The following is a 22,557-nucleotide window of genomic DNA, read 5'->3' as shown; positions in this document are numbered from 1 at the left end:
TGAAGTTTTGCTGCCTGTGGTGCCTGAGACAAAGTTGTTGGGGCTTATCTTTTACTGTAAGCTGACCTTTATACCACACATCAAGCAGCTGCAGGTCAAATGTAAAGTGCTCTGAACATCTTCCGTGTCCTCTCTTCCACCACTTGAGGAGCACATCAATGTTCTATGCTAAAGATATATCATGCTCTTATTTGATCGAAACTCGGTTATGGATCACTGGTCTATGGCTCTGTCAGAACCTTGAACTCAAAGATGCTGGACCTCATTCATTATCAAGGACTTCAACTCTGCACCAGAGCTTTCCTGACTTCGCTGGTTCAGAGCTTGTACATAGTCTCATGAACCTTCATGCCGTTTGCAATTGTCTTTACTATATGCTTCAAAACTTTGTTCCTTACCAAAGCATCCCACTTGGGGTTGTGGTTTTCTTCCTTGGTGGTCCATACTTTTTCAGAACAGATGATCTGCCATTGCTCCTTTTGGCTTTCATATACAGGTGCAGTTGGATGAATTGAGTCTGTCTTTGGATAACATTGCTTTATCCACTGGTCAGCCCATCCCACCATGGCTTATTATAATACCCCAATGTGACCTTTCTTTTAGTCATCTGAGAAAAGCAGATACTCCAAATTGGAAGTACTGTCTGTTATTTGCTGAACATCTTTTAAACCATCCTTTGATTCCTATTTATATGTGGGTTGAAATCAGGTGACTCTATGGGCTCTGCCATGGTTTGTTGTGGTTCAGTGGTTCATGCAGAATCCCCTCTACAGCTTCTGTGTTCACTGCTGAACTGTATGCCATTTATCTTGCTGTGGATCACATAGAAGCTAAGCAGTACTCACATTACACTATTTATACTAACACACTTAGTTATTTACTGACCCTGGAATCACTTCACATTAGTTCTCACCCTGTTCTCACCAATATTCAAAACCAACTAGCCCATTTCTGTTTAACATCTACTTCTATCAAGTTTTTCTGGATACCAAAAAAATCTTCAAAATGGCTATTATGAAAGTTAGAAGGACTAGTAAGGTCAGGAACTTAGATTAAGAAATAAATTATTTTTAACGTGAACAATTTCTTTATGTAGCTCATTTCAAAACATTTAGGGATTTCAGATAAAAGATTTTTATTTTGACAATCTACTTGGCTTATAAGTAATTTCTCTGTTAAGTTTATTGTTTTTTAAAGTTATTGGAAATAAAGGTTGGAAGTAATGTTGATAATATCTAATTTATCCAACCAGTACGTATGAATATAACTAATCTTTATTTATTTAGACTAATCAAGTTCTCTTGTAGATCTTGCAAAATCGTAACTTTAAAAAGGAACGTGACGATAACCAAAGAAGGTCGAAACGTTGTTTGCTCCTCTACATAAAAAATTTTCTCAACCCAAAGGAGCCGTTTTTACATATATATTTTTTTTACAGTTGGGTTTTCTCGAAATCACTGATAACTTTTATGATTGTTTGGATACTTCTGATAGAGCAATGTATTTACTACTTTAGTATTTTGGAAGTTATTTGATTAACAGCAAGCTATCATGCAAATATTTTACTAATTTTGCTATTATATACAGTGAAGATGTATAACAACAAATGTTTGAAACAAACTTTTATTGTACCAGTTCTTGTGTATGCATCAGAATGTTGAACAATATCACCAAGTGTAGAGAAGAGAATAAAAGCAATTCAGTAGTGTGTCTTAATACACATTTTGAAGATATGTTGGAAAAGTCACGCCTCGGATAGAGGTACGTTATCAAGAACAGGTTACACGAGAAGCTACTAAGTTTTTCAGATTCATTATACGGGCAGAAGAAATTGAAAGTCTGATCATGACTGCAAAGATTGAAGAAAGAAAATACTATGGAAGGCAGTGGTTGACTTATGTCAAGAATTTAGCTGAAGTGGTAAATGCATCAGTATTGGAAATTTTTTGTACTGCAGGGAGAAGAGATCTGTGGAGGACCATGGTATGGTTATCAGCGTCTTGTTCAGATATGAAAGAGAGATGGATTGAAAAGAGAGTAATATCACTTAAATGAAGTTTAAAAATTTAAAGATTTGATATATGATGTTGAGCACTTAAATGAATACACATAGAAAAATAAGTCTGGTTACTATTTTAGTTTGGTGTTTACTTAGGTTGAATAAACTTTTTTTAATCAGTTCATTCATTACTTAACCAACCTGAGCTTAAAATTAAATAATTGTAGCAGTAAAGGGAGTCAAAGGTGCTTGTTAGTTTTGCTTGAAGCAACTGAACATCTCTAAATGAACATTTTTAACTGATACATTATTTTTTAAATAAGATAATTTAGTGATGCAATAACATAGATAACCTTTGAGCATGAGAACCTTGGCATACATTATGAGTCTGGAATGAGCATTTTATAGCTTGGAATTAACAGGTTTGATTATTCCCTGAATTTAAATTTTAACAAAATAACTATTTTAATACTAATGTAATGTTTTTTTTTGTAAATATAAATATTTTAGAAAATTACAAAATTTCTTAGTTTTAAGTATTTTATTTGACAAAAGTATATGAATAACTTTTTAGAAATTTAATTTTTATTTTTAAGAAGAATAAAGGAGAAATTAGCATAAAATATTTAGTACATTTGTTTCAATTTAAAAATGTGTAACTTGTTATGTATACAATGTTTAGTGTGTTATTGTTAAATTGTAATTCTTTTATAATTTTATTCCTAATTTAACAAAAGTGTTACATGTCACTAGAATAAATAACTTTGTTTCAGAAATCTTGTTTGGTACACATGCATTGTAATAATTTTTATGTTTGTTGGTTCTTGTACATATTTCAGAACTACCTTATGGATGGGAAAGGCAAGTTACAAATGATGGTCATGTTTTTTATGTGGAGTAAGTCCAACACTTTTCTAAAGATAGTGCTATTATGTGTATAAATTCACACTGATAATTACTTTCTCACACTTTTCTTTTAATTCTTTTTCAAGCAGAGGATTTCTCTAGCTCAATGATAATTACAGAAAATTATTTACTTATACAGAAAATTAAAAAAAACAAATAAAAAAAGGGGTCTAGCTTAGATTCAGTATTTTTACTGAAACGATATTTAGTTTTCAGAAAGAAATGGTGTTTCAGGAAGAAAATGAAGGACATAAAATTGCAGTAAAACTTTACTTTTTTCTTGTTTTTTCTTCATGATTTTCAGTGTATTTTAGTGTTTTTTCTGCACTCAAAATCATTTTTCAGTTTAATTCTAGCATTGTATTTATTAATACTTTGAATTTTTTTGTCCATAAAATTTATTTTTATTCATTTGTTAACCTTTTTTAACTTTTATTTCTTAGAAAAATAAAGTTGTCTTAATGTAAGATGACCCCTATCATGCCAAAATTTATAGTTGTGTCTTTTAATCTTATCTTTATCATCATTTTATGTAATAAAAAAATGATGCATCAACACTATTGTTTCCCTTAACAATGTTAACCTGTTAATGTAATTGTTTCTAACTATTCATGTTTCAAGAGAAAACAAGTTCAAATACATTAACCTATTCTGATGTGACAACCTTTCCATCCCAGTTACCATTCATTGAACCTTTTCCAAAAATTCAGTGTCTTTTCTAATGTAAAGAGTCAAAGACTGAACACAATACTCCAAGTGTGGCTTAATCAATGGTCTGTACAATGGCATTATAATTTCTTTAGACTCGTATTTAATCTTTTTGTAGATACAATCTAAAATCCTGTTTTTCCTGCCACTAGCAAAAGGTCCATTGCTTGGATGGCTTAAGAGACTGATGAACAAGAAAACTAAGATTTTTTTCTTTCTTTCATAATACTGTTAAAGTTATTCCCATCAAAATTATACTCATAATCCACATTTTGATATCTTACATATATTAACTTACCACTGTTATAACTACAATTCATCTGTCATTGATTTGTCCAATTCATGGAATAATCTAAACCCTTTTATAAAGTAGTAGCATGCTCCTCACAACCAACAACACCCAAAATATTAATGCCATCAACAAATTTGAATAATCTATTGATATCAGTTTTTTGTGTATGGATGGGCAGGAATTTTTAGAGTAGCTCTCTGTGACTTGGTGATAAATTTGAACAATAAACAAATAGTACAAAGTCCATTTGTTTTAAAATAATATATTAAAACAAGTCAAATGTATATGCAAATATTTGTCATACAGTTAATCACCATGCTTATATCCAGAGCTGTAAATAGTCTCTCTTCATCAAAAGTTCACACACATTTGTTCAATTACTTTAGAACACAGATGACAAGATAAATTCATCTTCTCTACTCTGTTGTTACAATACAATCTGTGATAATTTATTTTTAATATAAAAGCACCAGTATCTTTTGTTTATGGCTAATTTACAAATGCACAGTTTAGCTCTATCTATTTATCTTTGTCTTAGTTACTTGTGAACTATATTGTGTGTATGTATTTATAGCGTGACTGAGGCCTAGAACGTTTTTACACTATGAGATTTAATGTAATAATACTCTTATCAAAATGAGGAAAATTTCCAAGGTTCTTGTGATATGATGCAAAAATACAATTCAATTTAACACTTGTGCTATTCTTAAATAGAAAAAGTCTTATATCTTATAACTTAGCTCACTGATCTAAATCAAAAAGAGTACTGAGGCCTGAGGTACCCATCGCATGACATTAAACCAGTGTGAATTAATTCAGGACAACTTTTTCATTTTTATATTTATTTAATTTGCTTTCTCACTCCACCTACAATGGTATAATTTTTAACATTTATATCCTCATCTGTATAAGCAGTAACATCTTTAAAGAATTTAAAAGGACTAATATGTTTAGAATATATTTTTCCACATATTTGTGTAGTCCATGATGCTGTGGGAGGGCATCACCTGATTACCAATCAACAGCTTAATGCTGATTGGCCAGTGCATTGTAGTTTGACAACGTGGCTTATCACAACCATAGGACCCTTTATGATAAACTAATAAGGACATGACCTATTGGAACTGCTGGTGAGAATTTACTGTTGACAAGCATACATCAACAACATGGAAAACACAAGTCTTCTCAGTTTATGTCTCCATAATTTTTTTTGTAGATTGAGTATTAGGATAAAAAACAAATTTCTTGGTATATGAGATGAAAGAACAAACAGTAAAAGTTTTGGCAACCCTTTCTGAAAACAAACATTTCCAATGTATTTAGGAAGTTTTAGTGATTACACAAATAATATACAAGATTTTTTGGGAAAAAGAATACTTTTTAATCATAACATAAAATCACACTTGGACTAGTAACTGAACAGACTAGGTATTTTTATAAATCTTTAGTTAATATACTTCATTTAAGATCAACATTTTTTTGTATAAAAAAACTTGTAATCCTTAGTAAAAGTCTACCAAATTTTGTGCATATATGCATAATTCATCCAAAGTTATAGTATAAATATTCAACATGTGCAACTGTGTATATAGACTCGTGTATATTGTACCGAACCTGTTGCAAAAGGGTTAAATGAAAGTTTAGCCCAGAGCTACATTATGCAGCAAAAATATCCTGTTTATAAAACTGAATAACATACTTCCAGTTAAGGCTATTAAGAAATCGGCAGGAAATGTAATAATTTGTGTTGCTAGTTTGTAATTATATGAAAAAAACTTTGTTACATGAACAATGCCCATTTATATTAATACATTTATTATATTATGTCAAGGTTTAACATTTTTAAGGTTATAACTGTTTAAAACTATTTATTGTTTATTTTCAGCCATGTGAATGAGAAAACAACATATACTGATCCAAGATTAGCTTTTTCTGTAGAAGAGAAGGATTCTGTAAATGATTTCAGACAACGATTTGATGGTAGCAGCACTGCTTTACAAGTTTTACATGGAAGAGACTTGAGTGGTAAAGTTGCTATAGTGACAGGTAGTAACAGTGGAATTGGTGAGTTCAGTTGTAGAAATAATCGATACTTTTGTGGATGCTTGTTATTAAAAATTAAGGACTTTACATACACATCAAAATATTTACTGTAAAAACTAAATTGCTGACCTATTTTACTCTTTGAGTTTTTTATCTGTGGTAGGCAGAGCACAGATAGTCCATTGTGTAGCTCTGTGCTTTAATTACAAACAAACTTTAAGTTACTACTTTCCAGGATCTTTGTAAAGAAATATTTTAGTTATATTTGATTTTAACCATTAAAATGTTTACCACCAGTTTGGCAAATATACTTTTAAAAGAAAAATTGGGTTTAATATATAAAATGCATGAAGTTAAAAAAATCCATTTAATCAGATAACAGTGAAATACATTTTAATCCTAAGGATTTTGTAACTCCATGTAACCGTGTGTGTGTATCTATATATATACACACACTTTATCTTTACAAGTTTGGTAAGCTTTGAGTCAGTACTAAAAGTATGTGGTATACAAAAGTCAGAATATTTGTTCTAAAGATTTGTCTCAATTTCCTTTATCCAGTCTGACTTTGAATAGTTTGAGTGTAAGGCTATTTTTGTGTAAAGATTAAAAATACTTGTTTGGTCTTACAATTTTTAAATTTCATTTGCATAATTTTTCCCAGTAAAACTTTTACCTCTTATTTTCTATTCTCTAATACATGGGCATATTGTGTGGTTTGAATTTATTGTATGATATTAATTAACAAAACTCTTTATGTTCTATATTACAACAAACTTGAAGGATTATCAAAATTAAATATTCAAAGTCAACAGTAATCATGATGAAAATTGTCTGAGATTAACTTCCTCAGTTTTAACTATTTATTTTCAATTTTGTGAGAAGTATATAACTGTAAGACTTATAAAAATATTAATAGCATTAACAGAGAAATCAATAAACTGTAATTATCGAAAGGTAACAGTTGTCATAATCAAAAGTATTTGAGACTGGCTTCTTCACAATGAACTTTTGTTGTATCATCATATACCTCATTTTCTGCTGTTGTATCATCAGTCTATATCTGTACCATCTAAGTCAAACTCTTCTTGCAGTTAGTACTTCATTTTCAAAGTTGCATACACTTACTTTTTGTATTTTATTTCATGACCTATATGGATCTCTGTAAGGCAACTTTGATCTGGTGCCAGTTGATCTCCATAGGTGAAAGACTGGTTTAGAATCATACTGTTTTACACTTGTTTTATGTAACTTTATCCTCATAAGGTCTTATACAGCCTGGTTGAAGCTCATTCTGCAAATCTGTATGCACTATTTTATATAAGCTGAATTCTTGCTATAATTCTACACTATATGTTTGAGTATAAGATCAATGAGTGTAAGAAAGTGCTCCTCTCCACATTGCTGCCATATTTCCTACCAAACTGTTGCATTGTCAACTCTCTGATTTATGTTTTTTGTCTGACAAGCCACACACTGGATAACAAATTTCTTTATGATGGTCCATTCATTCATAACTGCATCTGGACTAAATAATGTGCATTCACTGAGTGGCTCTTAAAATGATCTGAGAGCACCTGGATCTTTGTATCATCAAACATTATCAAGAGCTCTTTGTTATTTAATGGCCATGTATTCATATTGCATACTGAAAATGCCAATTAATGTGGGTCATTCAAGTCTCCAAACTTCTTTTTGAAATGAGAAATTAAGGCACTTAGAAGAATCATTTCCTTATCTGTGCCAAAACTATTTGAAATTCTGCAATGTCATGATACCTTAGTGAAATGTGAAATCCTCTTACTTGCTTTCCTTGATTAAGCCACGAAGAGCTGGTCCATCACATTTTTTTGTATATTTGCAACAATTCTAGAGTTGCATTTAAGGTCTCAGAAACATCCTTTAGGATACATTTCTGCTTCTGCATTATTTCAGAATAATCTCTCAAGGATGATGTGATGTCTAATATTAGATAAAGATAAATAAAAAATTTTCTTGATCTTAGATATTTCAAAAACCTTTTACTTTATCTTCGGGGGCTGCAGATGCACTCTGACAATTGAAAACATAATTAAAGTGTGCAATCAATGCTGGGTATACCTTGAGTAAGTTTTCCTATTGCTATATTTTGTGTTGCATCTAACATGTGTTTCCTACTTGTTTAGTGAGCCTTTTCTCATGTTTTTCAACTTTCTTGATTTCATCATCCCTGCTTTGATTACTAAGGAAATGTGCTTTGTAATTTTCTTCTATGTCTGCATCTTTGATAGCCAGTTCTACTCTATGAGCTACATAGTGTATTGGGATGATCAGAATTGCTTTCTGTTTCAACTCTATTGCAGTGCCTATCCAGACCCCAAAATCTGATTTCAGCCTCATTTGCAGCAGAACTAACAATATGTAGGTAAAAATGCTCCTCTACAGTCTTCAGTTCTTTTAGTTCTTCTAAAATTATTCTCAGAATACTTGCAGAATTTGGATGGTTTGTAACCTTGAAGTCAAAAAGAATTTCCATAATCACCCCTTATTTTGTAACATACAAGCAAGCATGTATTCTCTGGAAATCTTAGATTATTGATCTTTCATCAAGATGCAATGAGCATAAACATGTTCAAGCTTCTTCATATACACCAGGCTTTGGTTTGTTTCCTACCTTCAGTACAAGGCAAATTGTTCTTGGACCATTCCATCAATTTGCCTGTTGTTTCATAAATCAATCAACAATGTATTATCTGTTCACATTCACTTTGTTTCCTAACATTGGAGCTCCTGTTCTGGCCACTTTCATTTTGCACATGCTTAGCTGCATGCCTTGTTCAAGGTGCATTTTATCTCGTTATTTTTTCATCCTGTACAGGATCCTTCCCTTATTGTGATCATCAATTCCTAAGTTATGCAGTCACGGAGATGCTGTACCTCTGGACACTTTTACTAAACTTATCTTCTTTTTTTTTGTTGTTGTTCTTGTTTCCAGTTTCTCATACTTTGGCCTTAGGTGTAGATTTTTTTGGTGTGAATTGGACCAACATTTATTATTATACCTCACCTCCTATCTATCTCCTTTCCAGGTTTCTACCTATCATCCAGTCCACCTCTTGTCAATCTCCTTCTGAGAGCACTTTTCTGCCCACCTCACACTTCATTCCCACTTCTTATCCACCTTCTGACACCACCTCCATTACTACTTCCTCTTTCCCATATTTTCCGTTATCAATTTCAGTCATTTTTATTTTATTCTGAAATTACCAGACTTCAACTTCCTGCATGGCAGTTGTTTAGTCCACAACTTAGACTATCCACACATGTAGCTTCGTTTCTTTTCCATTCTATGTGTATTTTTCGCTCAAGGTATGTCAGAGAAATTTGAGTCTAACTTCTTGTTGGTTGCTGCACTTTGATTATTTTCCTATTGGTTCAGTTGTTCCTTCTGTGCCTGACTTTTGCTTACTTGACTGTTCAACTCTGGCTTTTCAGTATCTACTATTTCTGGATATTAAGCAGTCCTTATCCAGCACCATCTATTTTTTTTTTTCTCTACCACAGGGTATTTTCCTCTCCAACAATTTCCCTTTTGTTGTGATCCTTTCAGATCCTTTTTGTTCCTCATCCTATTATCTATCCAACTTTTCATCTTACACAAAACCCATTTGAACCATTGGCTACTTCATACTTTTACCATTTGTCCCTCAAAACCTATTTCCTTTCCCCCCCCCTTTTTGCCTGTGATCATCATAAGTTAAATGTTTTTCCATTGACATGTATTCCTACCAATATGCTTATTTTCTCCAGTTTGTGGATCATAATTTTCTATCTGACATGTTAAAGAGTCATGAAAGAAAAGTCTCCTTTATACAGACTTACCTGTCTTCTGTTTTTCTCTTGTGTTCCTGTTCTAGATTCAGGTAGACGTCTTTGTGAGATTTCATGTGTAACATTGTCTGCACAGCTTCCTTCCATGGTTCTTGTTCCCATTTATTCTTTTCATGAAACTATTAATCTCAGAGAGATATTTCACCTTACACCACTCAAGGTAGCATTTGACAACTTATTTTAGTTCTCCTTGTTCTAGATTCTTTTTTTTTTGCTCTGTCTTTTCATCTCACTCGTCCTTTGGAATACATCATCCAGGCTTGACATATGGACCATGTTGACCATACTCATCTTTCCTTACCTTCATCAGTTCAATTGTGAGTGGACAAGTGTTTTATATTTTTATGTTTCCCTTTCAGCATCATGACACTTTCTATATTGGATCCTGTGCTATGGTAGATGGTGCATGTTCTGGTATATTGATTGTTAAATATTGTGCTGTATGGCATTTAAGATGTCTGCTACACTCACTTTTGAGATGGGGTGTTTTGCAAGATTGCTTATAGGTCCTTCCTACAGACTACATTCAAGGACTAGCATGAGTAAAGCAGAAGGGGATTGCTACCTGTTCCTGCCACTCATTCAATTATAAATTATAAAAGGTCTGCTTTTAAAATGGGGTTTATTGGTCACCCCTTGTACTTTATTTGGTGCTGCATTCTTTCAGACTCTCCAACACATTTATCCCTCTTCTTCCAGTAGAGTATGAGAGTCCTTAATGCTTAACAGGTTTTAATCTCTAGGTTGGCAGACCATAGAGGCTTCCTCCTGAGACTGGTCAATCTGACTCAGTTGAAACAGCACTTTAATGTTCTGCAAGTGTACATGGTTTTGCAGTTTTCTCCGACATCCAGCTGATGTACATTTTGAGATTTTGTATGGTTTTGGACTAAATGAATCCACAGAAACATAGTTCACTTCTTTGGCTGAGAGCCCATATCCTAATTCCACTTGGATGTCAATTTCTGTGTGGTATGGTATTGGATTCAAGCTGGACCAACCATTGTAAGTTCTCACATGTGAATGGGCTGGGATAATCTTCCTGTTGTGGACTGCATGATGCGTTCCCAGTGCTACATGGTTTTGAATTAGATTGAAAATCCAAATTATGTTTTCATCTTCCTATTGTCATCCAAATGTCTGTTCCCAGATTGACAAGTGTTAGTTGTATTGGATATCCATATGTGATGATTTGAGCTCTTGAAATGGATGGAATGATAAAAGACCCCCTTCTTTCAGTGAGTTGGATGATTGTTTTCTAGTTCCAGTGCTTTTGGGTTGAACTGATCTCCCAACTATGGTCCCACATGCCCTAACCATTCTACACCATTAGCTTGTCTGATTTCAGTTGGTTGAAGACCTCCTTCTTCAGGAGACTAGGGGGACCCTTCTGGGATTGTATGGTTTTGGACAAGAGTCAATTTCCTGTTTACAGTTTGAATATGAATGGTTGAAGACCATCCTTTCAGATGTATTCTAAAGGGAGCTCATTCAGTTAATTTTCTCTGGTCCTTCTATCAGATGAATGTAGGATTCTAGCTATTATGTGAGAAGAGGTAAAGTATTGTATCAGAAGTTATAATTTTCCCTCACATATAATGTGTTTCTGATATATATTTATCTCTCCTCACCTTTCATCCCCACTTCTGATGCTTCTTTTGTGCCTAATCTTGAAGTAATGATTAAATTAACCTGTTCATAGAGGGAGCAAATTGCATCAATTGTGTTGAATTCCTATTGGTGGAGGGTTGCGTATGCTTATTTGATAGCAAAAATTCAGTATCACAACCTTAAATGTGGGGTAGGTGGGGATTTAAAAGCTAATGGCCTGCAAAAACATGTATGTGGAGGGTAGTACTGAACAAGAAAGTGTGTAAATGTTGAGTATTTATTAGAAATGTGTTTCCTGTGTAGGAAAATTATAAAATTTCTTAATCAGCATTTCAGTTTATTTTAATACCTATCATGCAAAGTAAGAACGTTTTCTGATTTAAAAAAACTCACCTATTGCTCATTTAGTTTACATCTTATTTTCTATAATTACATTAAAAAATATATAATTTGTGAAATAATACAGCATTCTTTCACATTCAGTCACACAAATATAAATGCTGTACTTCCTTTCAAAGTATAATCATAACTTAAGCTAACTATGATTTTCAAGTGTGAAGTTTAAGAACTGGGGAACCTTTGGGTATCTAAACATCACTATAACTATTGAATAGACCAGATCAGATAGACACTTATGATGCACTTTGAACTGCATGAAAAACTAAAAAGGAAAAAATGTAATTTCAAATCAGAAAAAGCCACAAGGTAAATTTTTTTCATGAATAGAGATGTACTAGCAAACCCATGGTCCTATGGCCCACAGTTATAGGTCTGTTGTAGTCGACAAATTTAATGTTTGAACAACTATATTTCGCTTTTTCAGTTTAATAATCATTGCTACTGTAATGCAAATTTAACTTCTTTAAACATGTTACAAATAGAAATTAGTAGGTTTACTTACTTAAGTGTTCTAATATAAACAAATGCCACATTTTTGGTCTGCTTTTGGAGAAACCCCAATAAAAGTATTTTTTAGAAAATCTCTGGGTTTCCCATTGTGAAAATCTTAGGACTGAGACTGTTTTGTATCATTTAGAAGTCAGAGTGTGATCACCACTTTAGGAGGAGTTATGTAGCACACAGACACCAAATCTTATTGTATAGATATGTAAATCAAGCTAGCATCTGAAACTTCAAAAAATATGTAGTGGTAACAAAGAAGTGATCTTAATTGACTACAATGTGACAAATTATAACTTATCTCAAACATAAAAAAAAAGTATAATCAGAGAAAAAAGGCAGTCATTTAAAATGGCATAAGAAAAAACTTCAAGAAATGCTAAAAATATTATTCTCAAATGTTCATATAATCTTGCTAAAAAATTGATTATTTATTGAGAACTGTAAATACTTTATATAATACAGAATATTTTAATAAGCAGGAAATTTTAAACCTAAGATATAATAAGAGTTTTCTGTTTTTTACCCCTTAGTTATTAATATTGTGGGTGCTCCAAAATTTGTATTTACTTAAAAAAACAAGTTCCCACATGAGTTTTGAAAATAAATGTTTAATCTTTAGATGATGAAGTGAGTCCTGTGCTTACATGATTCTCTACATTATGATTAAGGAAAACATAATGTTTCATCTTGACACATAGAGTCATATTTTTAAATATATCCAGCTACTGTAATCCTCCTGCTGATGATATGATCATTGTAAATTCACATCTAAGTTCTCTTTCCATATACTAGTTTCAGCAGTTGATCAGCATATGGTGTAACTTCAGGAATAAAAAAAGTACAAAGCTGTTCTGATGCAAGATGTGGAAATGAATATTTAATCTCTAGGCTTGAGTTGTGAAATGATCCTATAGTTACATGCATATAGTGTTGTGACTTTAGGCTACTGACAATTTTGTATTATTTAAAGGATTTGAAACAGCAAGGTCATTTGCATTTCATGGAGCTGAGGTAGTTTTAGCTTGTCGAAATGAAGCTAAGGCCCAACAAGCCATTGAAGACATTAAAACAGAGAGGGTAAGTGATGAAAAACTATTCAAAGTAAAAAGCAGAAGTTTTTATTTTACTAACTTTGAATTTATATTTCATAACATTTCTGAAGCAAAGTTAGGTATTTTTTAATTGTATATTTAGTATTACATATCAAAATATTATGAGGGTAATATACTGTTAAGTTTTTTTTTAATCACTTATTCAGCCTCAAGCAAAGCTCCATTATCTTCATCTTGACTTGGCTAGCCTGAAAAGTGTTCAAGTGTTTTCTCAGCAATTTCAGTTTTTAGGGCTGTAAGTACAGTTACTGTAACACAATCCTTAGAATTATTTAAATTTGAATGAGTAACAAACAACAAAATACTTAAAAGTGCTCAACAGTTATAGAAAAACTGAACTGTGACCTGTAAAATTTGAGACATTAATTAATATTGATAAACAAATTTATTAATATTTACAAGTGGGATAAGCACTAGCTGTTTTAAATTTAAATTGTATCAGTTGAACAATTGAAGGTGTATTAGGTAAATAATTTGCTAGCTAGTGTATACATATGTATGTGTGTTATTAGCCCTTGAATTATTGGGTGGTTCCTATGAATTCTATTAGCTTTTCTAAGCTGGATCATTCCATGCAAACACACACAGAGCTTCCCAGTTCATGTCATAGATTTCCTTGAAAAACATTTAAGCAAAAGCTTCATTTTGATTTATTCGGTCATGCAGTACAGCTTTAGGATTTTGCATAGCTGAGTAAATCAAAATGAAGTTTTTGCTTGAATGTTTTTGAGAAAATATATGACATGAACTGGGAAAAGTTCTTTTTTTCTGGGTGAGTTAGCATGGAATGACTCAGCTGTTTATTTGGCAAGTTACTTGAGAGTCTTTGGCTTTGCTGTTTACAAGGTCTCCAAGAACATGAGTCACATAAAACAATTTAAACAAAAAATAACAATATTACAAGGACTCCCTATATATTTACATAAAATATGAGAGATTTCATCCATTTTTTTGTCATTTTTTTACATTGAATTTTTCAATATCATATAATATGTGACACTCCTTCCCTTTTCTGGTAATTTATTTGGAAGTTAACCAACCCATTGACAGGTATTTACTTAGGGAATGTTTATGGTATGGATAAAAAATTTGAATAACAAAACTATTAATTTTTAACATTTTTAAAAGAAGGACTTACATAGTTACTACATCTGTTTTCTCACTTGTTGATGAAATTACACTCTTTGAGTTTTATTCTGGGATCATTCCTAATCACCACCTACCAGTTTAGTAAGACACATTATATAAACGTTTTATTTTATCAGCCTTGAAATGTAGGTAAATTAACATTTGTAATTATATGCAGAATTTTCTCTAAATTTAAATACTTTTATATGTGAACTTTTGACCTTCTTGAAATTTTCATTGTTTTCCAAAGAAGTATCCAGTAAAAGGACCAAAAGCTTTTAAATAAAATTATTTTAACAAAAAGAAAAGTCCATGTATAATTCAACATATAAATGTTTTCTTGTGTATACTTAAGCCTGAATCATTAATTAACTTCTGAAAGTAGGAAGTTTAATTAAATAAACAATTTGCTGATGAATCATTGCAAGTAATTTTTCAATGTATTTGTAAATGGTAATGTTATACATTACATTGTTACATAAATAAGTGTAGGTGTGTATTGCCTCTAAAGATGTGACCTCTGCTAAGGTGGTTATCACTTTCTTATTATAATATCTGTGACTAGAAAGTGTTACATAGAAAAGTAAATATATATCGGAATATTTTTGAATGTAGCAAATCATATATGTTGTTTTAATCTCAAAATGTGCACAGTTATACGATTTTAATCAAAATAATAAAAATGATATGCTTCATACTAAAATGTATGGGGTGGGGATTATTAGCTACCAAGTTCTCAAATAATTTATTTTATCAAACAGTTTGCTGATAAAGTAAGTAAATAAAATATACATTGTCCTTTAAGAGTAGCAAGTTTACCAGTTTTCTTATGTACACTACACAAGACTCTTGGCTGAATTTGATGTTTTGTAAGAAATAGTTCATTAGTGTAAGGTGGGTGTGCATTTAACCAAATAACTGCCACTGTAATTCCAAACTAAATGCAAGCTCTATGAAATGCTCAAGTGCAGCATATACATTGGGCACCCCTTGACATCCAGTCCTTGGATTTTCCTAAGCTTCAGTCTTGTTACTAATGCAAGCTTTATTTGGTAGTATGTACTGTCGATGTAAACTTCCAAGTTTGTTGCCATATTACTGGTTGTAATTTGATTATTTGCTATGTTACTGGCAAAACCACTTCCATCTCATTTTGCACTATTTAAAAGATTTTTGTTTTGCTGTGCAGTACTATTTTAAGAACCATTGAAAGACCTTGCTGTTTTTTCTTCTGCTTAGTAAAAAAAAATGAACATCTGCTCAGATAAATTTTGAGAAATCAGTCACACCATGGTAATAAAGAAAATGCTTTCCACCACATTTTGAACACCTAGCCCATCCAAGTATAAACTTGCCTGCTAACCAGTTATACAAACCAAAGAATAATTAACATTTTTTAAGAAACACTTAGGGAACTGGTAGTGTGCTTTTGCTCAGAAATGGCCATGGGGCTTCTGTGTTTTATGTATCTTCTTGTTCATATCTTTGTTTTCGTTGAGCTTCTGTTACACCTTTTCACCAAAATACATCATACACACACACACACACACACACACACAGTAACAAATACTATAGTTTTGTATTTTTGTGCTTGTACAAGTAATGTTAATACTGTTGTACTTGTCAAAGGTGAAACTGATTCTCACTCTTCAAGTTTATTTGCATTCAAGAAGCACATATCTTAATGTTATTAATCTCAATTTGGAAAACAAAAATCATGTAAAATGCAATTACCACATTTTCTAAGCTAGATGAACATTGGTGTCTTTTCTGTGAACTGGCTGTTAAATAAGTTAGCATGATTAATGAAACATGCTTTGATTTATCAAGATATTAGAAATATATTCAAAACTTCACATTGTTAATTTGTAACAAAGGCATGTATATATAATTTATTAATAGTTCATGTATTTTGGTTTCTTTGATAAGAATACTAGAGCACCAGGAGAGGAGTGTGGATCATACTTAAAAAACAAAAAAGCATAAATTATAATAAACTAACAGGAAATTTTACCAGTTGGGTAATATAATATAGAATTTTGCCATTCTCATGCTAGTCAATAAAACTTTAGCCTGCTTTAACTTACCACTCTCAAAAAATACAGTAAATTGCATTTTTAGCATAATATTCTAAAATGCTTAGTTTTTTTTATTTCAAAATTAATATTTACCAAAATTTGCTGAATATTCTCAAAGTTTTTTTTTTTTCAGTTTCAGGCTAAACATTTAAATGTTTTAAATTTAAATTTACACACTCAAATTTTATACAATACAGAGTAGTGAACAACATAAAATGAAAGAGTAAGGAAAAATATTCATTGTGTTATTTAAATGATAAATTGACTTCTTATTTGAATTTTTATTTATAAGTAAGTTTTTTATAAACTTTTATGAAAGTTCTGTACTTTATTCATGTTTTGTAGTAGTTTTGATGTGCTAAAAGCTTTAGTATTCTATATAGTATTTGTAATTTGTAACTCTGATTTTTCTATGTGAGAAATAAATTAATTTCATAACATTTTACTAAAACTGCAATAATCGAGTTATTTGTGGTGATTTTAGTTAACTCGCATGATTAACTTATTGTTGGCAGCAAGTTTAGCAAAATTATCTACTTCACAGTCCTCTTCACATCTTGGTACTAAATGCTGGAGTGTTTGGTCTGCCTCATTCTTTGACTGAAGATGAATTAGAGATAACATTTCAAGTTAACTACTTAGGACATTTCTATCTAGTGCAACTACTGGAGCCTATTCTAGTAAAATCAGCTCCAGCTAAAGTTGTAGTTCTCTCATCAGAAAGTCACAGGTAAGCCAATGAATTCTAAATGTTTTAATTATGTGTACTAAAGAAATCTATAATAATTTAAAATTTGAATGTATTTTTGTGATTTAGTTACTGTGTCAAACCTTCCAGTATAAAACTCTTGGATGGATACATCAGAACCAATCATCTGTTGTTAAGTTTCAAAGCACAATAGCTGTAACTTTTAACCAAAATATGAAATCAGGTTTTATAGAAGCTTGTGTTTGAAAAAAATAAAGATGAGTTGAAAATCACTTTGTGAATGACTTACTCTGACAGTTTTAGTGTCATAGATGATTAATTTCAAACAATTTTAATATTTAGACATATTAAATTCTCAAAGACTATTAATTGATTATTTTGCCAACCCACCAATTTTAAATAGTGTAGTGAGATATTTGTAATATATTCTTTGTGAATGAAGAAGATAAATTGGTTTAAACATATTATGGTTAATTTGTCTGTATTGTGTTCAAACCTGAATAGAAATATCCAGATCTACAAATTAAGTCACAAGCATTGATTATTATCCCAAGTAAACATATTTTTAGATATAGTGCACCTTTACTGCAACCACCATTTCATAACTTCACCTCATTGCCAAGAAATAGGCTTAACTTTTCCACCTTCAGCATTTTCCATCCTCTCTGCATAACTTTGGATAAAAGTTATCTTTTTGCAAAATATCTTCATGTGGCTCTATTTCCAACTGTTCATTTCCTCAGTAATTTTTTACTATCAGATATTCACATTTTTTAATACTAATATCTATTCATACCATGTTGCCTTTATCATCCTATGAAAGGATTTGGAACTTAGGTGAATTTTTTGCTTGTATTCTTGCTTTTCAGGAATTATTTTGATTATAAATTTGGAAATTTTTGTTATTAATAATCATAAGGATTTTAGTCATTCCTTAAAAGATTTATCACAGGACATTACTATTTACAATTTTCCGAAAAATTTCTTCCTCATGATAGATGTTTAATTAATGATTTTTTTGTTTCCCTTTCTTGTTGCAACTCTTCCACCTCCTAAGCTCGGTGATAAGTCTGGAGGCTAACAATGCTGTAAAACAGACTTTGATAGAAGTAAAGAAATTATGTCAGACAAGTGACTAATATTATTAAACAATTTGATATTAGGTCTTCTTTTTTTGTGTGTGTGAAATTCTACCATAATACAGTCTTAGGGCTATTGGCCTTTTTAAGTTTTCCTAACACGTTCAAGTGTAGTCATAAATGTCAACATTTGCAGTTGACATACCATGTTCTCTTAAATTTAGAAATTATATTTTATTAATAAAGCTTTGATTAATATTGACAGAAATTTCATTCACATCATTTACAGGCCTTAAAGTTAACCTTTCATGATGACTAGAAACCCATTTGAAATAAAAATGTATTTCACGACAGCTGGTATTAGTACTAACACTTTTACCAAAATAAAGCAGATAACAATGTTTAAACCTTCATAGGTCATTCTCAGGTTAACATGAAGGTGACCTTAGAAGGTTGAAACATTGTTCTATGCTTTATTTTGGTAAAAGTGTTTGTACCCATACCAGCTGTTCTGAGATACAATGTAGACCTTTGTCCTTTACCTGTTTTCTTCAGTACCTAATACAAATTAAACTAAGCATACAGTAACTTTCAATGACTATGTAACATAGCATTCTAACCTACTGGATCTATTTCATGATATTAATGCAAGTGTGTTGACAAACTTAGTTTCACCAATAAATTTCTTTTCTGCATGGCATATTTTGCAAATATGAATGCATTTTTTGTAATCAAATAGCAGACCAAAGTATTGTCAGAGTTTTGAAACAGATTCTTTGGGTGCATTGTTGTAAGAAAGTTTTTGCTGCAGTATGTCTTTTTGTGCAGATGATATTTTAGACATGGATACCATTGTCACCAGAAAAAAGTTTAGTTATAGTTTTTATGTTTAACAAATAAATAATTAAATATAATGAGAAATGAGAAAATGTAGCATTTTAAATCTATTTTATGAGAAGTATGAGATATATTTCAGGATGGTTTGATAAGAGATACAAAATAATATTACAAAACTGCTACCATGTTTGAGTGTTATATGCTTTAAAAATAGATCTGTATTGCTGAAATGGGATATTTGACAAATTGCATTATGATAAGAAAGGTAATTATTAGATATACATAAAAAATTAATGGTTTGTTGATAATTCTTGAAATACATTAAGTTTTGAAATATGCAATTGAAATTTTGTTATATCATAATACAGCTGATATAGCAATGTTTTAGTGTAGCATTACAATACTATTCTCCTAATAGACTACTCAGACACTAATTTCTTTATAAGCTATCCAAACACTATTCTTATTAAAGATTACCAATACCAGATTTTTACTATTTATTATAATATATCCATAATAATCTTGACTATGTTACTCCCAGATACTATTCTCATTTTAAACTATCCACATACTATAATTACTACAGACATTATATAAATATTTTCACTGCATATTAAGTATAAATTTTTGTCTATAGAATACCCACATATAATAATCACATTAAAGATTATTCTACTACAAACTCTTCATATGTTGTAATCTCACCATCAAAACACATTTCTTTCCACAGACCTCCCAGTTACTATTCTTGCAACTGACTTCACTGACACTATTGTTATATATTCTATCCAAAAAGTATTATAACTACAGATTACCCAGGTAGTATTTTCACTGTAAACTATTTAAATGTTATTCTTATGTTATGCCATCCAGACACTGTTTTTATTATAGATTACTCAAAGCTGTTCTCACTACAGACAACTCCTTTACTGTTCTCATTATGACCACGCAGACACTTTTTCATCATAAACTATTCAAACATTTTAGTTGCACTACAGACTGCCTAGACACTGATGTTACTATAAACCACTCAGTCACTGTTTCTCACCACAGGTCTACCAAAATACTATTATCATTATAAATCATCCAAATTCTGTCCACACTGTAAACCACTAAGATAACATTTTCACTACATATTACCTAAACTGTTTTAGTACAGACCACTCAAGATGGTACTTTTATTAAATGCTACTCAGATGCTGTTTTCACTGAAGACTAACCATACATTGTAAACTTATAATGACCTGTTTATTAATTATAATGTCACTGCAGAATTCACATAGACCTTACTTGTGTTTTTCTGTCACTAAAGCATCTTAATCTTTGGCTGTTTTGATGCTTTAGTTTTACCATGGACTGCTTAGTTGCAGTGATTAGATTATTGATTCATGATACATTTTAATTGTGACTAATCTTGAGGCATTTTATTCTGTATTTAATGATACTGATTTCATTACTAATTAGTGAAACATTGTAATTTAATTTCTAATTACCAAAGCTGTAATTTGAGACATAGTGACTGTAACACTAGTTCAGTGTTTGACTACTGAGATATGTACAAGTAAATATGTACCAACTAAAATTAACCTCATAAACTGCTAAGAAACTGTGTTAAAAGATCTGAATAAGATATCTAAAATATAAAACAGTTGTTATGCTTAAAAACTTTTATTTAAACGTGTGAATTTCTATAGATTTCTTTATTTTTGTACTTTTTTCAGATTTTCCCTACTTTCTAAAGATAAACTCTCTGAAGAAAAACTCTCACCATCTGTTAGCACTAATTTTGTTTCAATGATAGCTTACAATAACTCTAAACTTTGTAATATCCTTTTTTCCAATGAACTCAATCGAAGACTTTCATCTAAAGGAGTCCTTAGCAATGCTGTTCATCCTGGAAATCTTGTTTCCAGTAATTTATCACATAATTGGTGGTGCTATAGATTATTGTTTACTTTAGTGAGGCCTTTTACTAAGTCTTTGGTAAGTAATCTTATTCACCTGTTAAATAAACTTACATTTTTATTTGATAAGTACATTTCATCATTATTACTTGTTTTTATTTATTTTTATATTTTTGCAATGTTCTAGTTTGTAATTTCATATTTTTTGCTTATGGAAATTAGATGTTTCTTAAGGTTTGTAACAATGTATCTTCTTAAATTATTATGAATGAATTAAGGTCAACTATGAGATGATTTATATGCTGACATGAAATCTCTACTTTACTTTTTATGTTTTATTAAGTTCAAAATAGACTACTTAACCTGTGCTTGACATTTTAAATGTAAGTGGCCAATTCCATGAAACAATAATGTGTGGAAATTTTTTTTCAAATTAGTGCAGCTAATGTTATAGATTTACAAGTGAAAGAAACAGTGGATATAGCACTACTAAAAGCTTCAACTTACTGGGAACCTTAAATTTTAATTGTATTTTTTGTTTTATGGTGGATTAACTTGTTAACTAACAACGAAATTATCTTATCATAGACGATGCTTTTTTTTTTGGTAGGGCAAAAAATACTTGAATTTTGGTGCTATCCTTAAAAACTGGATACCATCAAATAATATTACCTAAGATATTATTATGATGTAAATACTTTACCTAACTACTGTAATAAAATCAATTAGTTTAATAACTTTATCAGTGCTTTATAAACTACTCCAGTACTGAATACAGTTTCTTCTCTAGCAACAGGCTGCAGCCACTAGTGTGTACTGTGCAACAGCCCCAGAGTTGGATGATGTTGGAGGGATGTATTTTAACAACTGCTGTAGATGCCAGCCCTCCAAAAGTGCTGACGATGCAGATTTTGCTAAAGAACTATGGACCTTAAGTGATAACATGATCAGAGTTGTTCTACAGAAAACTATATCTTGTATTGATAAAGTGAAAGTTTAAATTAATCAAATAAAAGCTGTACTTCATTCTTTCAAGAGAAAGATTAATGCTTCTTAGCAAATTTGTTAAAAGTTCCTTTTCCACCACAAGCATAAGTCCAATGAAACATCCCAACATCTAGTGGTATTTTCTAACACTTGATTCATTACAGGCTTATGATTTTTTTGTACCAAACACCTTAATTTTCCATGTAAAACTTGCAATGAAATCACTGAAAGGAAATCACACAATTATAAATTCACATGGGGTTTATTTTTTTTATGTAATCTGCCAAAAGAAATTTGGAGCTAAATATACATTATCAATAAAAATTGTTTTGAAAAGTGATAACAAGGGACCTTTCAGTCTCTCTGGGTCATCCTTTCAAATAAATTAAAT

At 31.1% G+C, this 22,557-nt stretch overlaps 1 protein-coding gene across 7 annotated transcripts in view; it reads left to right on the top strand.

The window, feature by feature from the left end:
- The window catches only part of Wwox (WW domain-containing oxidoreductase), a 39,745-nt gene extending 17,525 nt beyond the window's left edge, over window positions 1-22,220 (top strand). For all 7 annotated transcript variants that reach the window (XM_076483559.1, XM_076483557.1, XM_076483558.1 and 4 more), the window contains exons 4-10: window positions 2,839-2,896; window positions 5,791-5,969; window positions 13,303-13,409; window positions 13,591-13,679; window positions 17,195-17,380; window positions 20,997-21,258; window positions 21,970-22,220. In XM_076483559.1, coding sequence (XP_076339674.1) covers window positions 2,839-2,896; window positions 5,791-5,969; window positions 13,303-13,409; window positions 13,591-13,679; window positions 17,195-17,380; window positions 20,997-21,258; window positions 21,970-22,179 — 1,091 coding nt within the window. In that variant the 3' untranslated portion in view covers window positions 22,180-22,220. The remainder of the gene's footprint in view (window positions 1-2,838; window positions 2,897-5,790; window positions 5,970-13,302; window positions 13,410-13,590; window positions 13,680-17,194; window positions 17,381-20,996; window positions 21,259-21,969) is intronic.
- Window positions 22,221-22,557: the final 337 nt, after the last annotated feature.

Source organism: Tachypleus tridentatus, chromosome 13 (genome assembly GCF_004210375.1).
Source record: "Tachypleus tridentatus isolate NWPU-2018 chromosome 13, ASM421037v1, whole genome shotgun sequence".
NCBI classification, from domain to species: Eukaryota; Metazoa; Arthropoda; class Merostomata; order Xiphosura; family Limulidae; genus Tachypleus; species Tachypleus tridentatus.
This window is presented reverse-complemented; position numbering and strand designations above follow the sequence as displayed.